At 43.7% G+C, this 25,645-nt stretch overlaps 1 protein-coding gene across 1 annotated transcript; it reads right to left on the reverse strand.

The window, feature by feature from the left end:
- Positions 1-5,483: 5,483 nt before the first annotated feature.
- LOC123412136 (pre-mRNA-splicing factor ATP-dependent RNA helicase DEAH7-like) lies at positions 5,484-9,460 on the reverse strand. The gene is made up of 2 exons (XM_045105086.1): positions 9,251-9,460; positions 5,484-9,136 (listed from the first exon to the last, which is right to left on the reverse strand). The coding sequence occupies exon 2, from the start codon at positions 9,127-9,129 to the stop codon at positions 5,737-5,739; it is 3,393 nt and encodes a 1,130-aa protein (XP_044961021.1). The 5' UTR covers positions 9,130-9,136; positions 9,251-9,460; the 3' UTR covers positions 5,484-5,736.
- Between the last annotated feature and the right edge of the window lie 16,185 nt (positions 9,461-25,645).

Below are 25,645 nucleotides of genomic sequence, written 5' to 3' on the forward strand. Positions count from 1 at the left end.
TTTAAAATTTGTTGCACTTGCAATGAAAATCATGGAAACAAGAGGGAAACCGTACCTTCTACTGTTGTGATGTGGTGGCAGCAAGGTGGTGCAGGTAGAGGAGTCGGGCACTGTCAAGGAGGTTAGGGCTCCTCCAACCGATGGCAATGGAGACGGGACAAGGCAGAGGAAGGCGATCCCCTCACCCACTCAGCGCCGGTCGTCATGGCCGCCGGAGATGAGAGGGCGAGGGGCCGGGGCGAGGGTGGAAGAAGGGGTCAGATAGAGGCGGCAGGAAGCCAATCTCAACAGAGAGGCCAGTCCAGAAAGTCTTAGCACGTGGAACTAAACTACATAGTCATACTGTTTGATTATGTGCCCATGACTACCTGTTGGGAGGATAGGGTTAGCTCCTGGCGGATAATTTTGGAATAAGTACTAACAGGCTGCCAACGGTTTGACTAACGGAAAAGGATTGACAACCACTCCCTCCGTCACGGTTTAGAAGACGTGCATGAAAATTCTCTAGAACCTAGGTGGTTATTAATTGACTGTGAAATGAATTAAAAAAATAGTATTCACACTACACATGCATATAAAAATAGTACAACGAAGTACTAATTACTCCCTTCGTCCCGAAATATATGACGTTAAAGGGTTTGCTGTGTAAATTTTTTAACACTACCAACATTTTCCACTTTCCAGAAATGCCCTCCCACCACCGCTCGCTTTCTCGTTCCCCTCGTTCACTCTCGTTCCCCTCTCACCCACCCCCTGTCGCTCCCTCCAGATCCACGCCGTCGCCGGCCTTCCCTCGCCGTCGTCGCTGTCCTCTCCTCTCAGTCGTCACCGGCCTCTCGTCACCTTCCTTTCCCCCAACCACCGCGCACCCTGTTTCCTCCCACCGTGCACCCCGTTTCCTCCCACTGCTCACCCTGGTCAAAAGTTTGATTTTTTAGGCGCCGACGACGAGCTTCTTCCTCGACGGAGTAGATGGCGGACGGTGCTGGTGGAGAAAGACTGCTAGCAGGAGGGGCACCTCGTTTCTTCCTCATCTTGAATCTAGCAGCAGGAGCAAGACTGCTGGTGGAGCAAGACTGTTTGCAGATCCGGAAGGCGGCGTGGCTTGCAAGAAGGTTGGTGGGAGGTTGATGGAGAGGCTGCTAGCACGAGGGTCCAGCGCGCGCTGCTGGTGCTGGGTCTGGTGAGGGTCCAGCGCGCGCTGCTGGGTCTGGAGCCGCAGTTTGACCGGCCGTACCTGTTGATGCCCGCCGTGCTCCGGCCGTGCGTGTACCGCCCCCCGCGCGCGCCTGGTCCCGGCCGTCGGGGTGCTCGCGGCGTTCGTGGTGTCCGGGCTTCTTCGCACTGCACGGCGGGCGAGGCACCCCATCAACAGCTGGTGGGCGAGGCACCAGGGGTGGTGGCGCCTGCCGCGGGTGGTTGCCACCCCATCAACAGCTTCCCCACACCGCAGGTGCAAAGCTCGCCCTAACTGAATTTTCATGCTTGCCCGTAACTGAATTTGCATGCTTGCCCGTAACTGAATTCCGTGTCTGAATTTGCATGCTTGCACCCCTCTCTTGTCAGCAGCCTCCGCGGCATCGTCGTTGTGATTTCTTCCCAGCAGCCTCCGCGGCATCGTCGGCTACCGGGTACGCTTGCACCCCTCTCTTGTCCTTGTGATTTCATCGTCGTTGCAACAAGGATTGATATGAATGGTGCATGTTAATTTTTGAGCTTAGCACATCAACACACTGCACACTGTACCTTGCTCGACAGCACACTGCCAATTGCTGATATGAATGTCCAGCTTAGCACATCATATAGTACAGTCTACCTTGCTCGACAGCTCGACAGCACACTGTACCTTGATTGATTTGGTAAGCTTACAATTTGAATGTCTAGCCCAAGAAGATTTGGTAAGGATTGATATGAATGCTCTTCGCTCCCAATTTGATGCATGCCCAGGAAAATTGTTGGAGGGCTCCTCTCTTTGCTGCATGTCTGAATTTGCTGCATGTGTGAATTTGGTAAATAAACCAACCATTTTGCTGCAGCAGTACTCCTCTCTTCTCTCCATACAACAGTAGTTGTAGACCTGTTTTGGAGTAGTGTAGGAGTAGTGTAAGAGTAGCTTAGTTCCTTATTTTCTCTTCTCTTATTTCCAAGTACCCCTCTTGTGCCCTCCATTATTTTAATTTTCTTTAATTAAAATTAAACTAGAAGATTTTCTTTAATTAAAATTAAAATTAAACTTGAAGAGTCCAAATGATCATAAAAATGAGAAAATTCAAAAACTTATCATACAAACAAGGAGTTATACACACGAGGAGTTCAAATGATCATACTCCACATGAGCTCATAATCACAAGGATGCAACACAACAAGAGAATGTCTCATCACAAAATACAACAAGGAATATAAATGATCACAACAAGCCTCATCTCACTCCTCAAGCATCTCAACAAGCCTCATCTCACTCCTCAAGCATCTCAAGAAGCCTCATCTCAAGCATCTGAACAAGCGTCATCTCACTCCCAAAGCATCTCAACAAGCCTCATCTCAAGCATCTCAACAAGCCTTGTCTCACTCCTCAAGCATCTGAACAAGCGTCATCTCACTCCTCAAGCATCTGAACAAGCGTCATCTCACTCCCAAAGCATCTCAACAAGCCTCATCTCAAGCATCTCAACAAGCCTCATCTCACTCCTCAAGCATCTCAACAAGCGTCATGTTAAGCACTAGTGAACTCTCTAAATTAGCCCTAAATTGTGTAGGGCATTTGCATACACCTCTCGAGGGCATGAAAGCCGTAGAGGTAGAATTCCAAGATTCTCCAACCTTTCTTTGTTCACATGGGGTATTTTATACTCATTGCCACCAGCATTGTTCAAGATCTCTATCATGCAAGCCTGTAGAGATAGGAAAACTCTGTTCAGTTTGTAAACCTCGTAGTCTTCAAATTCTCCAACACTCCATTAATTAGATCTTGAAGTGTTTTAGGGCTCAGGCAATCTGTCATAGATTGCAATGAGTTGAAAAACCCAAGGTCAAGCGCATTCAAGTCAGGACTGTTGGAGGGATGTTGTATTATTCTGACGTCCATTCCAGTTCTTGAAACGGCTTCTAAAAACTCTGGGTCAGTAGGCAGTATGTGGGGCTTAGCATTGTCCTGTTGTATATAGATTGTCTGCCCAACATCACTTTCAAGCCAAACAACTTCTATTGCTGCCAAGACGTTCTCTATCAAGAATTCCCGCATCACCTTTCTGTCGACTTTTATTGATTTTGTCTCTATTGTGCCTCTAGGTCTATTATCACTTTTCCTCTGAGCTGGAACTTCTTTCACGAATGGCCAAATACCAATTTTCCCAGAGAACATCACATTTCCTTCACTATCCCATCTTGGCCTAGCAACTGCCGTCAAGAACATGATTTTTCCAATACAGTTGCTGTTTTGTATAGTTCTTGTAGGCTCTTCCTCCCCATCCAAGAGATAATAGTTCTTGTTTCTCTTTGTCATATAAAACCATTTCTCATCAATATGGACAATGTTGTGCATAGATTTGAATTTAAGCCTTGGTGTTTCTATCGTTGTCTCATCAAGCATTGACAAACAGAATTTCATCCTACTAATCTTATTCTTGTCCTTCAGAACAGGCTTCACGGTATTTGTATGTCTCTTTATGAGCTTCAGCTTGAACTTCCTATGAAGTGTGCTAGGGCTGCAACCGAGTTGCCAAGCTAGTGATCTTATAGTCGACCTCTTGTTCAGTGGTATTGTTGGGATCTGCTCTAGGTTGATGTTCTTTGGCTTTCTTCCACATCTTCCCTTTTTTTTGTTGGAAACATCTACCTCCAAACCATATGCAATTTGCTTCATGGCCTTCTGCCAAACTCTTTGTATACTCCTCACATCTACCTTAAAAAATTGTGCAACGTCTTTCTTGTCATTTCTCTTGAACTTTCCGCCTCTACTCATACACAATGTATGCAGTGCTACATAAGCAGCATATTTTTCCTGGTCGCTGAGGGTTTTCCTTTTTGTAACTCCTTGCTCAACAACTGTAACAGCCAAGAAAAATATTAGTCCCACTGAAATTCTACTCTCCAAATGGTACCAGAATCATGCTACATAGCCAACGGGATGAATAGAAACAAAACAGACCAGCATTGACACTATGTCGTTCATTGACTAACGCCACATACCAGCATTGGATTTGCATAGTCAAGTGTAAATGAGTTCAGGCTTCAAACTAATCCAGTTCATGTTAATACGCCACAGCCCAGCATTGGATCTGTACCTTGCTCGACACCGACTGCATCATGACCGGGATCAATGCCCTCTTCTTCTTCTTCCATGTTGATACCATCTTGGAGTATGTCTTCTTCTTGGGCTGGAGTACAATTGAGATCAAACTCCATGCCTTTGCCCTGATTATGTCTCTGCTTTTTCAGCTGCTACCTCTTCTGGACCATGGAGTTGGACCTGCTGGACCTGGAGCCTGTTCATATACTGCCACAATGTAAGTTCATGCAACATCAAGAACTGTAGTACTCCAACATCATGTAACTGTACTCCTGTCATGAAAATGATGTTGCATGATGTTATACTCCACTGAGTAAAAGTGATTCTGTTCCTGTAGCACTGCATCATGTAACCATACTCCACATCATGTTACTCCAGTACTGCCTATGGAGCAGTAATGCACTGATTTTTGTCATGCTCCAACATCATGCAACTACTCCAACATCATGCTCCAGTACTAATTTTTGTGATGCTAAGATTTGTTGATACAGCCTCAACATCATGCTACTAAATTGCTCGTGAGCAGGACGTGGAGCCGGCGGTGATCTGCGGTACCTGGAGCTGGAGCTGGCGAGGCCCTAGGAAGGTGGAGGCGATCTGCAGCAGGGCGTTGGCCAGGAAACCTCGAGGACAGGAGGTGGCTTGGTGCTGGCCAGGTCCTCTCCGACACAGGGAGAGGCGATCTGCAGCACGGCGCTCGCGAGATGGGAGGGGGATATACTGGGCGGCGAGATGGGAGGGGGATATACTGGGCGGCGAGATGGGAGGGGATCTGTTGGGCGGAGGTGGGCGTTGGAGGTGGGCGGCGCTGGAGGTGTGCGCTGGAGGTGGGGGGCGCTGGAGGTGGGGGCGATGGAGGTGGGGGGCGATTCAAAATTGTTGTACAGTACGGTTTTTTTTTTAGTGTAACGATTCGCCCTGTAATGAATCTGAGGGGTAGACATGTCTTTTGGGCGATTTTGAGGGGATGTCTTAAAACTCCCCAGCGTCATATATTTCGGGACGGAGGGAGTGGAAGCTAGGAATAAATACAATGCACCTTAAACCTTGTCTTTTGTGGAAATGCACCTAAATTTAACTATGCCTTCTAAACCGTGACGGAGGTAGTAACATAAGTGCTATTTTGCCAATGAAAAATAAGTGACAGGTTGCGGTTTGACTAATGAAAAAGGATTGACAACCAACGGAAGTGTTATTTTGCCAATGAAAACAGAGAAGGAGTTCATTTTTTATAGTAGTACTTTGACAAGTTTGGTTTCTGGTAGTGGTATTTTGGCTACTGTCTCGTTGTATGACTAAGGACAGGTGTGGTATTTTGGCTACTGTCTCATTGTATGACTAAGGACAGGTGCATCCCCCCCACATAATGCAATCGCTCATACATCACTGCATACTGCCGAGGGCAGACTATATCAGCACACACAAACATACTCATTCAACATTCCTACCTACAAAAACATCCTCCTTTTGGGCCTCAGATACGTCAAACCTTTCTTCAGGCCCGGCATAGCAACCTGCTGCTGCTGCTGCTGCTGCTTGCCCCTCTTCTCCTCCCTCAACTTCTCTCTGCCTGCCGCCTCAGCTTGCTCCTGCCTCAACCTCTCCATCTCCTCTTCCATGGCCGTCTTCTCCTCATTATGCCACCTCCCGCGGTCGAGTAAGGAGGTGTCGCTGTCCTTCACAGAGAAGAACATGGGGCCCAACTCCGCCAGCCATTGCGGCTCAACTGCACTGACACACTGCATATAGTCCTTGGTTGTCAGGACAAGCTCGTGGTACACGATGTAGTCAGGGGTGTAGCCGAGACCGTAGAGGGCGCTGCTGGGATGCAGGTGGCACGGCACCCCATTCCGGCAATTGATATACTCTCCAACACCCTTCAACCTTGCAGAGTTCTGGAAGTACGCTGAGCAGATGGCCTTCCTCACCACGTCCCATTCCATATGGCATGATGTCAGTGGGATCTTCAAGGTCTTCAGTATGTCCAGCAGTTGAGATCTCACTTCCCGAGCCTTTTGAAGACCTTTGACATGGAGGAAGTGATCATTGCACCAGTCTCCCCTATACTGGTTCAATTCCCATTGCAGGTATACATTGAGGAGTGTCAGATGGTCAGACTCTGGGACAAAGAACTTCTCCCTTGCAGCGTCACTCTCCTCCTCTCGATCTTTTGGACGGAAGAATGCTGATGGCACTGAGAGCATGGATACAATTGTCAGTACTTCATCGATGCACCCCAGCTCGTTCCCCATGAGAAGCATCTTTGCTAAAGTTGGGTCCAATGGGAACTCCACCATCTTCCAGCCTAGATTTGTAAGGCCACCAACATTGTTCAAGGCGCCCAGCAGCCAGAGCTGGTACATGGAGTTGAGGATATTCTCCTGGGGGGGTGGGTCCATGAAGTCGAAATTGAGCAGGTTTTCGACTTTGAGGGATTTCAGTAAGAGAACCACGTTCGAAAGGTTGGTCCTTTGGATCTCTGGCACAGGGTTAGGGAGCATCTCATTCTGGTAAGCTGATTCGGTGAAGAGCCTGTAGCATGTGCCAGGACCAGTTCTTCCTGCACGCCCTGCACGCTGGTCTGCAGCTGCTTGACTACATGGAAAAACCTGAAGAGCATCCATGCCCATCCGTGGATTGTATACCTTCATCTTTCCATACCCAGTATCGATGACATAGAAGATACCATCCACTGTCAGGGACGTCTCAGCGATGTTGGTAGCAACAATGCATTTGCGAGTGCCCTCTCCTGCTTTCTGAAAGATCTTGGCCTGCAAGTCAGCAGGCAACTGCGAATAGATGGGCAAGATTGAGAGCTTCGGTACAGCCTTGGTGGATGAAGATATTAGCTGCTCCATGCGCTCAGCAAGCGCATGGCAAGCAGACTCAATCTCCTCCTGCCCGGTCATGAAGATGAGGATGTCACCAGGGCCACTTGTTATGTGGATTGCAATGGCCTGCTTCACTGCCGCTTCCACATAGTCTTCACATGGCATTTTGTTGAACAAGATATTTACTGGAAATGTCCTTCCAGGTATGTGAAATACGGGCGCGCCACCAAAGAATTTTGAGAATTTATCTGCATTTAGTGTTGCAGATGTGACAATTAGCTTAAAATCCCGTCGACGTGCAGCAACCTTCTTCAATATACCAAACAGAACATCAGTGTTCAATGATCTCTCATGTGCTTCATCCATGATGATAACCCGATATTTGTCCAGGTCAGAATCCTTCAAGGTTTCACGGAGAAGCACTCCGTCTGTCATGTACTTAATTTTTGTGTTAGGGCACGTGACATCCTCGAACCGAATGGCATATCCAACTTCATCTCCAAGAACAGTCTCCATTTCTTCGCTGACACGCTGAGCAACACTCATGGCAGCCACACGTCTTGGTTGAGTGCAGCCAACAAGGCCAGTTCTGGTGTATCCATCCTCATGCAGATACTGAGTCGGCTGGGTAGTCTTCCCAGAGCCAGTTTCACCAATGACCACAACCACTTGATTTTCCCGCACAACTCCTAGCAGGTCATCCCGGACAGTGTATATGGGGAGATATTGCCTTTGTTGAGAAAGAGATTTTGATTTTGCGAAATCACTGACAGCTTCTGCCTTTTCCTTCAAGTGTTGTGAAAATTTCAGCTTATGTTTGAAGTCAACATCACCTTGGTCACCAACAACTGCAGTATCAGCATCAATCTGCTCGGCGGTTTTCTCAACACCCAGAATACGTCCTAGCTTAGATCCGGCAAGCTCCCAGAAGCGTTGTCTTGACTTGTTCATACTCTTCTTTTCACGAAATTCCCTAACTAAAAGAGAACCCTTGCGTGCAATAATAGCCATGTCTGATGTTGGGTCCTTGAGTGGCATTACAGGCTCTGCTTGCTTTGTGAACACAACTCGTCCATCAAGGAATGGGGGTCTCGTGTCATGAACAAGCAGTATAACTCGACGCTCATCCTCATCATCAAATTCCATCTGCACCTCTGTTCTTCTAACAGCTCCAGATCTGAACAACTGCCTGTTCTCCCACTGAGCATTCTCAGCGGTTATCTGTGACAACTTTTTGCTCTGAGCAAGAGTCATCAGACTTCCATCTTGGCGAGTCAGCTTCTTGGCCAATTTTGTTTTCTTGTTTTGAAAGGAACCATCATCTCCTAGATAATTACCAGCGTTGGATATAGTGCTGTGTTCTTCGCAGTCATACCATGTGCGGTCAGCATTGTAATCCATCTCTTGCATCATCTCCTCAGTGATCTTATAATTTCTGTCAGCTGTTGAGGGCCTTGTCCCAGCTTCAGTGTCCTTGCATGAGCAAGAAGGACCTTTTGAGGAGCCAGAAGGGTGTACAGGGGCAGGAAAAGAATATGCATTATCCCAAGGGGATGCTGCAGAGCGTGGTGTAGTGTCACCCAGCCAAGGAGACAGTAATGGTGCATCAGGGGATGCTGCAGCCAGCATAGGAGATCGTGCCGGATGTTGCCATCGGGAGCCACGTCGATCGTAGCAGTACTCCTGACGAGGTGTATCATCCCACTCCCATCGACGACAACCAGCTGGATGCTCGTGCCTACTTCTCTTGTTGGGGGTGAATGCAGCCTCCACTTCCTTGTTGGGACGAGGCATGACCACGCTGCTGCCTTGTGATTCTCGTTTCCTCTTCGCAAGGACGTCCAAACCTACAGCGGAGCTCCTTGATCGACGCGGGTAGGTGACCCTATCCTGCTGTTTCCGCAAGATCAGACCACCCTGCATCGCGCTACTGCTATCCTCCTGCCCTAGGACAGTCACCATCCTCATCGCGCCCGCCTGAGGAGGCGCTGGGGGCATAATGCAGTGCATTTTCTTCCTGGAAATGAACTGCTGTCAGATCTGAGACCGGTTTGGAAGAAGAGGGATTCGATTGTTCTCGGCAGCGAAAACAACCGAACAAATGAATCCAAGCAAGCTAGGGCTTTCTCACCACCAAACAAAGTCAATCGCGTCCGGGACGGCCGATAGGAGGAGCGCGAAGACGAGTTGCCCCTGCGAACGCGGGCGAAACGGCTCCGGCGAAGACGGCGATGGCGACGGCGATGGCGACGGCGACGGCGACGGCGACGGATTTCGCGAGCTGGGATTGATTTTGGTGGGTTGGGGTTGGGGAGGGAGGGGGGGTTATTTGGGCCGGCTTGGCTGTAGCGTTACCGACTCGAACTCTTTATCGGAGCAGTTTCTTTTTCCATTTCGCACTCGGTAAGGTCTGAGTTTGTCTTAAAGAAAAAAAATCGGTAAGGTCCGAGGCTTTTCTTTTCTCCCACATAATAATTATTAAAATATTGGTGTTTTTTTTAGGACAGTACTCTACGTAGCGCGCCGACGTTAGGTTTGGTCGGTCGGCCCCGAGCCTTCCGATATTTCCTTGTTTTAGTCGTCTGATCGAGCTTTCCCACGCGTTCTTTTTTCCTCCTCGCGCAAAAATCTTGTAGTGTCTCATCGCCCTTCCTCCCCTGGCCTCCTGCTTGCAGCTCCGCCCACTGACTCGTTGTCGCCGCTCGCCGGAGCAGCTCGTTCGGCGCTTGCCGGAGCGTCTCGTCGGCGTGGCGGGTTGCCCCGTATGGCTCTTGTCGGTCGCCAGTCCTCGTCGCCCCTTCCTCCCCCGCAATGGATGAGCTCTCCGCGGCCCTTGAAGCTCGCCGCCGCTCGCCATGGAGCGGTTGAAAGAGGGGATGCAGCTCAGCATGTCGTCGGTTGTAGCAAAATGAAACATCGATTGTAGCGAAAATCGCGATGTCGTGTACGATGTAGCAAAATGCGACATCGATGATAGAAAAATGCGGTGTCGTCTGTAGCAAATTTCGATGTTGGTTGAAGCATGTAGCAAAATTACGTCTTCGGCCATGGACGCAACTTCGCCGGTCATGGCGCAGTTAAGAGAGGGATACAGCTCGCCATGTCATCAGTGGTAGCAAAATGAAACACCAGTTATAGCAAAAATCACGACGCCATGTGCGATGTAGCAAAATGCGACACCGGTGATAGCAAAATGCGGTGCCGATTGTAGCAAATTTCGACATCAGTTGTAACAAAAATGATGATGACCGTGGTGCCCGTGGTGACCATGCAGCTTCACCGGACCGTCGTTGCATCTCTCCTAGACGCATAGGCTGGGCGGCAAGCGCCGACGACGGCGAGCTCGCATAGGTTGGTGCAGACACGAGGGGAGGTTCCACATGGCCATGGCTCCCGATGTTGTGGGAATGACCGTGACAGTAGAGGAGTAGGCTGGTGCAGGCGCGAGGGGAGGTTCCTCGTACTAATACGTCTACTAGTAAGCATGCACGTGCAACGCACGAATAACCGTACATAAAAAATTCCTTGTTCATAATTAGCAAAAAAATCATACATCCAAGGCAATGAACATGGTGAATTTCTTCGTAAAGAACATATGAGATATTTATTGTATGTATATTCCCTCCGTTCCTAAATATAAGTCTTTTTAAAGAATTCTATGCACTACATACGGATGCATATACACATGTTTTAGAGCGTAGATTCACTCACTTTGACCTATATGTGATTTATATTAGAAATTTTAAAAACACTTATAATTAGGAATGGAGGGAGTAGTCTATATAGAATCATTTCCATAATGTTTATTTTTTCTAATGCAAATAAAAAATAGAAATTACATTTCCATAATCATCAACTCTTCAGGCCCATACATCAAGCCAGGGCAGGCCGACACCCACCCCCGAAGCCCACACCCACCCCCGAAGCCCACTACAGCCGTCCCAACAATCCTCCTCAAAATGACCAAACCACCCCCACCTCCAATACCCTCCACTACACGCACGCCCGTAATTACCTCGAACCTCCAGCCCCGTTTTCGTCATCACACCGGCACACTCCGCTGTCACATGCCGGCGGCTTCCACAACACTCACACCACACACACACTCGCACAGCAGCTTCCACAACGCAGCACTGGGCGGCGGCTAGGGTTCTACCACCTCCAGAGCCCCGATCCTTCCTCCAATCCAACCCAGCCCATCGTCCATGTCGGCGGCCTCCTCCTAGATCCGATCTCCGCGACGACGACCCCTCGCAGCTCCTCGTCGCCGCCGCCGCCGCCAAGAAGGCCGCCGAGCCCAAGGCCGTCGCCCCGTCCCTGGCCAAGCCGGCCTCCAAGCAGCCCGCCAAGACCCCGCCGCCCGGTGAGTGCACCTCGATTCGCCCTCTCTCCGATTCGATTGCTGGATTCATGTTTCGATGCGAGCTTCCATTTCTGTTGCTCATGGTGCGATGTGGTTTCTGTTGCAGCGGAGGACGCGAGGGGCAGCCGTGGGGATGTGGCCGGGCGCGGGTTCGGCCGGACCGGCCGGAGGCGCGACCATGGCGACGCCGACGCCAACGACTTCGAGGGCGGCTACTGTTTATGCAACTATATATATGGAAATGCTAAAAACATTTAGATGCCTAGGTTACCTTGCTAAAATATATGGAAATGCTAAAAACATGGTACACTTTCTGAGCTATGACATGCAACTCCTCACTGACATTGGGAAATAGAAAAGGAAAACAATGTTCAAAATTATTTACAAGAATATACGGGAAAAAATAGATTTGCATCTTACAACTGAGTATCAAGTGGGAAAATTGAGTATCAAGTAGTTATTTGTTTCAATGGCACTTGAGTTTGGATGTTGCACTATTATTCTAGGACGGTGTTCTCTTTTTTCATGATATGGTTTCCTTATGCAGGTGCACAAGAGAGTGCCGTGTGGTGTGCACAGTGGAGAAGTCGTCGCCCAACATCACCAGCAAGTCTGTCAGCATGCGGCCGACGCTCACTCTGACACTCACTCTGACACGGCCTGCCCTGCCCCTTTGGTGGCTTCTTCTTCGACTACATCATTGGTAAGCCATTGGTCCCCCATCAACGGATTTAATATGCTTGGTTTTGGTCTAGTTTTTTGAATCTTTGTGACACTTTTGTTTCAAACACCAATTGAATGCCAGTTAGTTGTATGCAATGGCATTGATTTTTTGAACGGCGGAGACACTTTCGTTGAACTGGTGGTTGAATGCCTGTGAGTGGCAGGCACAAAGGGTGTGGGTGACGGCTGTCGCAGCTGGTGTTTGCAGTGGTATAACCCTGCATGTTTCCTGTGTAGATGTCTTTGCACTTTTGGTGGTTTTGATAATTGGTTGTCCTCTTTATGTGCTGCCCGCCAAGCTTGAGTATTGATATGCTATCATGTTGTCATGAGGAGTCCATTGGAGACTCTAGAACCATAAGAGATCTTTCTTTCTCTCATGATTAGAAAACACAGTTATTACTAGTCATGTGTGATTGCATTTATGATGCATCGACTCAAGAAATAAAAGAGATCTTTCTATTTTCTGAAGTCAATCTCAATTGTTCACCTATCCTTTTATACATGAGTAGAAGTCCTAATAAGAGAAAACAAACTATGGTACCTAAACAGTAGTAGATATCAATATCAATATCTGAGCTATAACGATTACTTGATCTTTATGGCATGGACGATGTGTTTGACAACACTATTAACTTGTAAGGTCTGCTTGTTCTTGCTATATATTGCATGTGCTAGATAGCTCCTATCCAAACTTGTAGAAGTCTGCGTCAGTAGCACTTATACTTAATTTTTAAATTCTCTATTTTGTTATGTGGGTTGATGACACCAGTTAATCATGCTCTCTCTCTCTCTCTGTGTGTGTGTGTGTGTGCGCCCAGGAAGTGGCATGGACCCTCAGCTATCGCGAAGTTTGATCTTGTGGAGGGCGAGAATATCGATTGATGGATGTATGGAGCTTGTAGTGCCACTTGGTCCTAACTGGTAAGTTGGTGGTGTGGAGTGTTGTCTCATTAGTTGTTTGTTTTGGCACTATATAGTAGTGAACTCCAGTAGCACCCATACTTAACTTTTGAATTCTATTTGGTTTTTCTTTTATTGATGGGTTAAGGCCAGTAGTTGATCTTTGTTCTCTCTCTCCGCTCAGGTTGTGGTGTGGTTCAGCTCCGGCTACATCACCATAAAGGACATGGTGGTCACCGGCATGCCCATCAAGATCGTCGGCGTTGCCGCTCTCACGGTCCTGCTGCCAACGCTAGGTAAGTTTACCTGCTTACAACTTAGTACTAATTACTGTTGATTGACCCAAATCAAATTAATAAATCCTTCATTAACTTAGCACTAATTACTGTTGATTTATAGAAGATGATCCCATCAAGCTTTTTTTCTAGCTTGGTCCCTGCTAGTAGAAGTAGATCATAAGGTGTCTATCAGTCTGGAACATCAGCCCAGTAATTGCGTTTGAAACTACTCGCGTCACGTTGCAACTACATTGAGCAAATGGTACGCGTCCATGGTACGCACGCTGGTTAGCTTGCAGACTACCATATTGGTTGTGCATGCTACTTCTTTTAAACCGATGTGCATGCTACTTTGAACTCGCGTCGAGATTGAACTGATGCTAGTATAGACATTGCACTTACTGTTTGTTTCTAAGCCGCCGTTGTTTGGTCCAAAGAAACTTGCACTTACAGTTTGAAGGGTTCCCGCAGTTAAGATTGATGTAATTTATATCTGGTTTCATGGCATTATAGTAAAATAATTTCTGATTTTTTCAAACGGGTATAAAATGTTATCATGTCAGTAGAAATTACACAATACACACCAACAATGTACTTATCAGAAATTAGTAAGCATGCACATGCAACGCACGTCTCAAAAAAAAGGGTTCATATGGTATCATAGTAAAATAATTTCTGATTTTTTTCATACGGGTACAAAATGTTATTATGTCACTCAAATTGTATTTTCAAAATTGTGACATATTTGTGATCCAACACACCTATCATAATCTATAGTAAAACATATTTGAGTTTTTTATCGAGCAATTTATCGGTGTCTTATATAAAACAATATGATTTTTATATAAAACAATATGAGAACGTGCGTAACATACGATCCAGAAACATGTCTCCGCACAAAATTCACGACCACACAATAATTGTTCCAGAAATATATTTTAAAAACCAGGACTAAGCACGTCTTGATGGTCCATCTTTTGAAGCAATGAAAGTCCATCTATAGATGCGATCTATGATGCTTCCTTCAATGTATGGGATATTGTTTTGAGATTCATTTTCTTCATACTTTAAAATATGCACCAAAAAGCGCTTCCTCAGTTCAAAACAGTCCTACATCTGCATTAGACAACATTGTTATAACAAGTTTGTATGTGCAATGTGTATACAAATAAGCATGGTGTAAATACTCACCTGGGGTATAGGAAAATATAGCTTTCCATCGCACAATGAGTGCATGTAGTTAAAAACCAAATACCCCGACAAGGCACTACATGTATGAAATAAACACATAATGTGCGTTGAATGAATGAATTATTTAATATTATAATGCATTAGAAAGATTCATACCATTGTGAGTTTGTTGGAACAAGCGGAACTATACATTCCCGTTTAGAGATATCGTCCTTGAATGCAGGGATTGCAACTTGGAGTGCGAGGTTTAGGTTACTGACCACGGTTTTAAGTATATTCTTCCCCAAAGTAGGTATTGGTATCGGATCAAAAATTGAGATAACTTTTTTATCCAGACAAACAATAGAAACAACCCAAAAATATCCCAAGGCAATAAAATCTGCAATGATGCATACATTTATAAATACATCAAATATTAATTTAAACCAAATAAACCAGTGTTATAAATGAAAAATTAAAATCTTACCATATCACACAGTGAGATATGATACTCATTGCTGTCAGGCCAGCTATGAAGCAATCATTTAAACGTAGCACTGTCCATATTTTCATGATGACTTGGGTCTCGTGCATAGTGGAAAATGGACTAAAATAAAAATAAGAAAACAATAGTGCTATGAGAAAAAAATGTAAAACGCAATTATAGTAACTTACACAAAAGTTTAGATCCATGTAGTGAAATGGAATGTCTCTGAGAAGGTGGACTTCGTGGCGCGCTAGTATCCGCACAGCCATGTTAAAGCAATCAATATTCATATATTCATCATTGTTTAATATGTTTTTTATTTGTCTCAACTTTAAGCTGATAGGGTAAGGATCAGAGCTTTTCACCCATTCGCTCCTGTAAAATCAAAATTTTATCAATTATAATGACATCAGAGTAATTTATTAGAATACAAAATGAACTAAAAGAACATGGCTTACTCTAGTAAAGCGTCATCATCAACCATACTGATGAACAAGCACAGTTCGTCTATTAAGTCATCGTTTGTTGGGTTGACAGACGGTGAAAGGATATATGACTGTGAGATGAGCTCAACATCCAATGATGTATTCGATGTTTTGAGATTTTGAGGGGGTCCATCCAGAATCATACAATCCGTGGGATCTATATTGTTTTCGTCATCTTCCATGTCTCGATTTCTTATATTATCATCATTCAATTCCGAGTCCACTAAAATGACAGCTAGTTTTGTTCTAAAATCTGTCATATGATCCTATTAAAATAGAAATAAGAGTTAAGTAATGATACAACATAGAATAAGTATTACATAAATTTTACCTACGTAGGAGTGTCAGACAAATCATTTCCAGTGAAGTACTCCATAAAATTTATCATCCGGAGACCACAAGATGACCTATATATGATTATAGAAATTAAATATATCCAATATCTTTTTATCAACTTTATAAGTGTTTTATATAAAAATGATTTTATAGAAATTAAATTAAATTATAGATATTTAATAACTGTGGTTATCGTGCGACTAGATTTGGTTAGGGTGTGGTACTTATCCATCTGTTTTTCTCCATAAAGGCTGTGCCGTGCATTGCACTGAAGTTGACCCACCACAATGATAGCAAATGTCGTATGCTGCTGAGGTGCTTTCCTCTATGAGATGTTTGTTTGTTTGCAGGACATGCTTCCCTGTACCTAATAATAGTGTAAGTGTAGACTATTTATATAATGTCTGTGTCCTACACATGTCTACTCTTTTTAACAAAAACAATGTTTCCTCTGCTCAATGATCATCAGATTTTCCAACGCATACTCTATCTGGCTCTGAGAATGAGTTCAAGCAAGATGAGCGACCATTTGCACGGGTAATGGTGATTCTCCAAAACTGTCTTTTTATATGTTGTATTTAGAAATAGAGTTTAAGATATTCCTCATATATGTAAACATAGAATTCTCACTTCTACTAATTGTAGTTATTCTAGAACCTGAGACGACAAAGGATCACATTCTTACAACATATGTCTTAATATTAATGGTGCAGATATCGTGAAGGAGAAGGAGGTGCCGAAAGGGGATGGGAGCAACAAGTTTGATTCGAAAGAGGTATACCCATCTGTCTGCAGACTGCTCTTAATACATTCTTCCCTTGGCCATGCTGTAATGTTTACGTCTTTCCACTTATCAAATTTTAGTTCAATTTGAAGTGATGCATATTGGAATACATTTTCTAGTCTTTCAAACTGTTGCATGAATAAATGACAACGTATTAGCATCACAACCGAAGAATAACAGAAATCGTCTTATCAAAAGATGGTGCAGTGGGACTAATAACTAACCATATCAGTGAGGTCTTTGCGGTTCATTCCTGGGCCTAGCGAGTCGAGCACCTGGATACATCGCACCCCGGTATTTATAGCTGCTAGGTACCAATGAAAGTCTTTAATGTTTACTGGAACATATATATGTAAATAGAGTTTTTGTTAGTTTAGGTCCCATCTGTAGAAACATTCATCCATGATTGAATTCATAGTAATATGTAAGGAACTAAGACTCACCATATCATGTTCCAAATAAGTTGTAGCTCTGTCTAACACCCATCTTAGTGTGTCATCCCGTATAAACTTAAATTCCTTTATCAGCTTAGAGATGCATGCATTCTCTAAGAACACACTTCCACTTGTCCTCATCTTTAGATGCTCTTTAGCACTTATGCAATGTATGTATGCGTCTATGATCTGCAATATGAAGTGCACACCTTGGTTATAGGACAAAATAGAAACTCATGTTCAAATAGCATCGTCTCGTCATAAAGCTACATATACTTACTTCGTCGCCAAGAAATTCTCCGGGGAATAAAATACGTTCCAACTGTCTTCTTTGGAGATTTGAGTCGTCAATGCTCACTAAAGTTCTTTTATCATTTGGTTCAGACATGATATTTTCAATCAAGGACCAATCATCGCCGGTGCAGGCGTAATCTATCATGATGGAAGTAATAACATTTATTAATAACGAGGAAAACAAATATAGCAAAACCAGGGCATAGAAAGATTTGTCCGTGCCTTCTGGAGCCACCACGTAGTCTTGTGCCTTCTTAGGTTTGTTATGCAGTCGGATAGGCTTCCATGTCTGTGCGGGCATTGGCAGCTTGTCCCCTATAATTTCTGCCCCTTCCTTGTCGGACGTTTGTTCTAATTCTTCATCCCCACATGCCTCCATTTGTTTACTTGTTTCGTTGTCTGTTAATTCCTGAGAGCAACATTACAAAGAATCATTTGTATGCAAGATATAATAGAATTAGAATTAGAACTATTCGGGACATAGTTGGAATTGAAAAGATACCTCTATCACTTCGGAGAGTTCAGAATCAGTCGACTGCGTGCTCTTATTTTCCTCCAATTCATCTTTGCCGACTATTCCATTTGAATCTGCCAGCTTATCCCCTATAGTTTCTGCCCCTTCAGTGCCCCATGTGTGTGCTAATTCCTCGTCCTGAGCTTGATGCATTTGTTCACATGTTTCCTTGAAGGTTAATTCCTGAGAAAAGTTGACTTTCGCATTAGAACTATTTATTTAGGACATAGTTGAAAAAGAAAAGATGACTTTGCCACCTCGGAATGAGTGGACTGTGTGCTCTTTTTTTCTCCTCATCTTTGTCGGCTCATACATTTGAATCTCCCAAGTTGTCCCCTATAGTTTCCCCCCCTTCAGTGTCGAACGTTTGTGCTAATTCATTGTCTTGAGTAGGCTGCATTTGTTCACTTGTTCCCTTCCTTGTTAATTCCTGAGAGCAACATTACAAAGAGTAATCCCTATGCAGAATATAATATAATTAGATTAGAACTATTTGGGATACTTTGAAAAGAAAGCATGCATGTGTCACTTCGCAATCAGTGGCATGTGTGCTATTCTTTTTATCTACTTCATCTTTGTCATTTATTCCACTCGATTCTTCCTTGCTTAATAACTCAAACACACAATAATATAATATAATATTATGCAGTATGTAGTACATATAAAAGAGAGAATATTATGAAGGTGAGTAAACAGTTGTATATTTGATATCATAGCACAAGTTACATATTGTTTTGTCCCGCCAGAATAACAATAATAATGACATGTGAAAGTACAATAATGACCTCATTAATATGTATGTTTTCTGTATCATCCATGATGGCTTTTTGTTCTATTGTCTTTGATGACTCGGGGTTCACATCCTCGTCTTTGGTTATCATGCCTTCAATCTGCATATTTTCTGCATGCTCGTCCTTGCCTTCCTCGTCCATGTTTTCCTGAAAACCAAAGCATATATTAGTATTAGTTCCTCGTCCATGCTTTGTTTAGAAATGAATCGTCCGTGCTCACTAAATGTCTTTGTTTGCTTGGTTCGGTTTTGATATCTTCTATCACGGACCAACCATTGCCAGTGCAGGAATAATCTGTCACAATGCCCATAATAACATTTAATAAAAATAAAAATAATAATATTTAGCAATAGGACATTGAAGGTTTTGTTCTATGCCTTGGGGATAAACCACATAGTCTTGTGCCTTATTAGGCTTGTTATGCTGTCTAATATGTTTCTTTATCTGCATAGGCATTGTTAGCTCGTCCTCTATAATTATTTTTTCTGTGATTTTAAGCTAACACGATATTTTAAATAATAGAAACATTTGTACCAGCTGAAATATATGGATCTTCTATAATGGTATCATAGTGTCTTTTCGAAGACAGGGATTTGTATTAAACATGCTGTCATTTGGCACCAATTTTGCAGTGCATAAAGCCATTGGTAAGAATCCTAATGTGCAGTGTCTACTAATTTCTTGGATAAAACATGTGTGTTGTTACACGGTATCCTGTAGGTAACAAATTAGATTATAGGTCATGGTGTCCTATATGTAAAAAATTAGAGTTGTAACTCGACTTGTTTGGTGTTACTATTATTTAAATTCAATAGCTTAATATATGTGGTTATCCAGAAAAACTGATGGTGAGCTTATCTCAGAATTTGAATGCATGTATATAATATGAACCCGACCCGCATAGAGAACTACCGTTCCTATATTTTTGGGATATCTACATGTGTTTCAACGGATCCGTAGAAATCGGTCATTCTTTTGCATCACACGTAGTTAATGGCTAGCCAAATTTTGTGTATATATTAATGTATACAACATACTATTTTATGTATACTCCATACGTAATATCATTCTTTATATAGTATACACATACTACTTAGAGGTTGTACGTAAAGCTTGCCTTACATTTATTTGGTGGAGACCGGCTATCAGCGTATAAAAAATTTATGATATACTCCATCAATTATAATATATATAAAAAGTTTAATACTGTAGACTCCATACTAATTGAAAAGGGAAATACTCCATACTTTTTTGAAAATATATACACTGTACTCTCTAAAAAAGGACATCACATCCGTTTTATGGCCATACTACGTCTCTTTTTTCATATATTATGTGCCACTTTTTGAATATACTCTTTTTTGGATGAATATACTACTCATTTGGATCCAAAGAAAAAAGGTTATATGGTTTTTTGGAACTAATAAAATTGTATACTCTAGTTTCAAAAGGAAATACACATATACTCCATACTAAATTTTATAATATACTCCATACACTACAACTAAGAGCAGTATGTACTCTTCCTTACCTGTGTACTTGAGACGGTGCAGCCACCAGGGCAACGACGGTGTGGACACTGGAGCTAGGGCAGCGCACGGGGATGGGCCGATGTGTCCCCGTGAAGCCGCCACCGGTGCGACGACGGCGTGGACATCAGATTTAGGGCAGCTCGCCGGGACGGGCCGAGGTCTCCTCGAGACGGCACGAGCAGTGGGGGCAAGGACCAGGAGAGTGGAAGAGAGGTGGAGGAGAGAGATCCGAGAGAGGGAAGGTCCAGGAGGGGATCAGGGAATGAGATTGTGGACTGTCGCGTCGTGGGAAGGAGATCGTGGACTGCGGGATTGTAGGGAGGGAGATCCAAACTTGTTGGGACCGTGGACCTTTTTCTTTTTTTATACCCCATGCTTTTCCTTTTTCTTTTTTATTATACCCCACACATATAGAATTGATGGAGTTTTTTCGTAATACATTTTAATATAGTAATATTTGTTTCGGCTCATCGGATCGTTTCTTTGATTTTCTTATGTGCTCATTGTTATACATTTTTATATACAAAAAAATTATATTTTTTTATACAGAAATACAATTCTTGTATCATTTTGTCTTTGCCAGTTAGTTAATGGACCCTCAGTGGTCGTGCTGGACAGGAGTTTTCAGGGAAGTACTTTCGGTTGTTCGAGGAAAACGGAAACCATCAAGGTGAGTTTCGTAGCTATGTTTTATTATTATTGTTGCTGATCGTGTGTAAAAAGAAAAAAATGTAATTAGAAGAGATACCCAAATCGATCGCCGCTATGACTCTGGTGAAACATTTTCTTTAACGAGGGTACTTTGGGTTTCGCTTCGCCCTAAGTGACCATCACAACAGGAAAATGTGATGGCCCAAAATTGTAGCCGAAATCAGTTATACTAAAATCGAGCGCAATCGCTTGGTGATGGCCCAAATATAGATAATGAGCGAGTAAATAGCAAAAGCCAATAATTATGATATGTACATCATCTTATTAAGACCACAACATATTAACTTTGTGTGCCCCCTCTTCATGTGATGTGTTGTTTCTTTCTCCTCTTTCTCGCTTAATATGCACGTCGACGCTGAATCTGTCGTATACCTCTTCCATAATTGTTTTTCTTCAACTTGTCCGCTGACATCCCGAACTTCCCTGAAATATTTGAAAACATCAGCAGAACAACACCTTCTGCAAACAATAGATTAATTTTAACGCTCAAAAAGATGCACATCAGTTCAAAACCTCAGCGGAAGAACACAACATCATACATTTAGCTCATATTATCTAAAAAACATTTAGGTTGCGTTTGACAACAAGTTTTTTTTAAGTTTTCAGTGCATACTGCGTTTTTTTTAATATTTAGGATCATAATATACTTGTTGAACCAATCTGTTTGGCAGCATACATTTTTTCAACATTTAGGCTCATAATATACTTGTTGAACCAATCTGTTTGGCAGCAGGTTTTTTTTCAAGTTTTCAGAGCATATTGCTCAAAACAAATTCTCTGGTCAAAACTTTGATAGACAAATACCCATCAAACACATGTAAAAGCTCAAAAATATTGGTACCAAGCAACTGCAGTATTACTTGCCCGTCCATGAAAAAACTATGGTTCTTATAAACCACAGTTTTGTAAAAACTTTCCTGCCAAACTGAGCATTAGCTTATTTAATTCAAAAATTTGTGTAGCAGTTGAGAACATTAGCAGGAGAACATACTGCGTTTTTTTAAATATTTAGGCTCATAATATACTTGTTGAACCAATCTGTTTGGCAGCATACATTTTTTCAACATTTAGGCTCATAATATACTTGTTGAACCAATCTGTTTGGCAGCAAGGATTTTTTCAAGTTTTCTGAGCATACCGCTCAAAACAAATTTTGTGGTCAAAACTTTGGTAGACAAATACCCAGTAGCATACATTTATATCAGAGGGGGATCAGATGCATAAGCAGAGCAAGGCTCTTACCTTTTGCTGGATGGAAGAAGATACTCTTGTGTTACCTGATGGGGAACGTCGCATGGGAAACAAAATTTTCCTACGCGCACGAAGACCTATCATGGTGATGTCCATCTACGAGAGGGGATTTTCGATCTACGTACCCTTGTAGATCGCACAGCAGAAGCGTTAAGAAACACGGTTGATGTAGTGCAACGTCCTCACGTCCCTCGATCCGCCCCGCGAACCGTCCCACGAACCGTCCCGCGATCCGTCCCACGATCCGCTCCGATCTAGTGCCGAACGGACGGCACCTCCGCGTTCAGCACACGTACAGCTCGACGATGATCTCGGCCTTCTTGATCCAACAAGAGAGACGGAGAGGTAGATGGGTTATCCGACAGCGTGACGGCGCTCCGGAGGTTGGTGGTGATCTAATCTCAGCAGGGCTTCGCCCGAGCTCCGCAGAAACGCGATCTAGAGGTGAAACCGTGGAGATATGTGGTCGGGCTGCCGTGGCAAAGTTGTGTCAAATCAGCCCTAAAACCTCCGTACATATACGGGGAAGAGGGGGAGCCTTGCCTTGGGGTCCAAGGACCCCCAAGGACTTCGGCCGAGCCAAGGGGGGCAACCCTCCCCTTTCAAACCGAGTCCAACTAGGTTTGGAAGGAGGAGTCCTTCCCCCTTTTCCCACCTCCTCTTTTTTTTTTTCTCTTTGATTTTCTTCCTATGGCGCATAGGGCCTTCTTCAACTGTCCCACCAGCCCACTAAGGGTTGGTGCGCCACCCCCAAGGCCTATGGGCTTCCCCGGGGTGGGTTGCCCCCCCGGTGAACTCCCGGAACCCATTCGTCATTCCCGGTACATTCCCGGTAACTCCGAAAACCTTCCGGTAATCAAATGAGGCCATCCTATATATCAATCTTCGTTTCCGGACCATTCCGGAAACCCTCGTGACGTCCGTGGTCTCATCCGGGACTCCGAACAACATTCGGTAACCAACCATGTAACTCAAATACGCATAAAACAACGTCTAACCTTAAGTGTGCAGACCCTGCGGGTTCGAGAACTATGTAGACATGACCCGAGAGACTCCTCGGTCAATATCCAATAGCGGGGCCTGGATGCCCATATTGGATCCTACATATTCTACGAAGATCTTATCGTTTGAACCTCAGTGCCAAGGATTCATATAATCACGTATGTCATTCCCTTTGTCCTTCGGTATGTTACTTGCCCGAGATTCGATCGTCAGTATCTGCATACCTATTTCAATCTCGTTTACCGGCAAGTCTCTTTACTTGTTCCGTAATACAAGATCACGCAACTTACACTAAGTCACATTGCTTGCAAGGCTTGTGTGTGATGTTGTATTACCAAGTGGGCCCCGAGATACCTCTCCGTCACACGGAGTGACAAATCCCAGTCTCGATCCATACTAACTCAACGAACACCTTCGGAGATACCTGTAGAGCATCTTTATAGTCACCAAGTTACGTTGCGACGTTTGATACACACAAAGCATTCCTCCGGTGTCAGTGAGTTATATGATCTCATGGTCATAGGAACAAATACTTGACACGCAGAAAACAGTAGCAACAAAATGACACGATCAACATGCTACGTCTATTAGTTTGGGTCTAGTCCATCACATGATTCTGCTAATGATGTGATCCCGTTATCAAGTGACAACACTTTCCTATGGTCAGGAAACCTTGACCATCTTTGATCAACGAGCTAGTCAACTAGAGGCCTACTAGGGACAGTGTTTTGTCTATGTATCCACACATGCACTGTGTTTCCAATCAATACAATTATATCATGGATAATAAACGATTATCATGAACAAAGAAATATAATAATAACTAATTTATTATTGCCTCTAGGGCATATTTCCAACAGTCTCCCACTCGCACTAGAGTCAATAATCTAGTTCACATCACCATGTGATTCCAACGAATCCAACACCCATATAGTTATGGGGTGTGATCACGTCTTGCTCGTGAGAGAGGTTTTAGTCAACGGTTCTGAAACTTTCAGATCTGTGTGTTCTTTACAAATCTTTATGTCATCTTATAGATGCTGCTACTATGTGCTATTCGGAAATACTCCAAATATCTACTCTACTATACGAATCCGTTTCACTACTCATAGTTATTTGGATTAGTGTCAAAGCTTGCATCGACGTAACCCTTTACGACGAACTTTTTAACCACCTCCATAATCGAGAAAAATTCCTTAGTCCATCAGTTACTAAGGATAAATTTTGACCGCTGCTAGTGATTCAATCATGGATCACTCTCTATACCTCTCAACAGACCTTGAGCCAAGGCACACATCAAGTGCGGTACCCAGCATGGCATACTTCAGATTCTACGGCCAAGGCATAGAAGACGACCTTCGTCTATTCTCTTTATTCTGCGGGGGTCAGGTTTTGAGTCTTACTCTAATTCACACCTCACAACGCAACCAAGAACTCCTTCTTTGCTGATCTATTTTGAACTCCTTCAAAAACTTGTCAAGGCATGCATCTTGTTGAAACTTCCATTAAGCGCTTTCGATCTATCTCCATAGATCTTTGATGCTCAACGTTCAAGTAGCGCAATCCAGGTACTCCTTTGAAAACTCCTTTCAAACAACCTTGTATGCTTTACAGAAATTCTACATTACTTATGATCCACAATATGTCAACCACATATACTTATCAGAAATTCTATAGTGCTCCCACTCACTTCTTTGGAAATACAAGTTTCTCATAAACCTTGTACAAACCCAAAATCTTTGATCACCTCATCGAAGTGTATATTCCAACTCCGAGATGCTTGCACCAGTCCATTGAAGGATCACTGGAGCTTGCATACTTGTTAGTATCTTTAGGATCGACAAAACCTTCTGGTTGTATCACATACAATGTTTGCTCAAGGAAACCGTCGAGGAAACAATGTTTTGACATCCTATGTGCAATATTTCAAAAAATAATGCAACAACTACTAACATAATTCTAACAGACTTTTAGCATCGCTACGAGTGAGAAAGTCTCACCATAGTCAACTGTTTGATCATGTCGGAAACATCTTTGCGACAAGTCGAGCTTTTCTTAATAGTGACTGATCACCATCATCGTCTGTCTTCCTTTTAAAGATCCATCTTTACTCAACAGTCCTATGACCATCAAGTAGTTATTCCAAAGTCTACACTTTGTTTTCATACATGGATCCTCTCTCGGATTTCATGGCTTCCAGCCATTTGTCGGAATCCGGGCCCACCATTGCTTTCTCCATAACTCGTAGGTTCACTGTTGCTTAACAACATGACCTCCAAGACAGGGTTACCGTACCACTCTGCAGCAGTACGCGACCTTGTCAACCTACGAGGCTTGCAGTAACTTGATCCGATGCTCGATGATCACCATCATCAGCTTTCACTTCAATTGGTATAGGCGCCACAGGAACAACTTCCTGTGCCCTGCTACACACTGGTTGAAGTGATGGTTCAATAACCTCATCAAGT

The sequence above is a fragment of the Hordeum vulgare genome, chromosome 7H (assembly GCF_904849725.1).
Source record: "Hordeum vulgare subsp. vulgare chromosome 7H, MorexV3_pseudomolecules_assembly, whole genome shotgun sequence".
Taxonomy (NCBI): Eukaryota; Viridiplantae; Streptophyta; class Magnoliopsida; order Poales; family Poaceae; genus Hordeum; species Hordeum vulgare.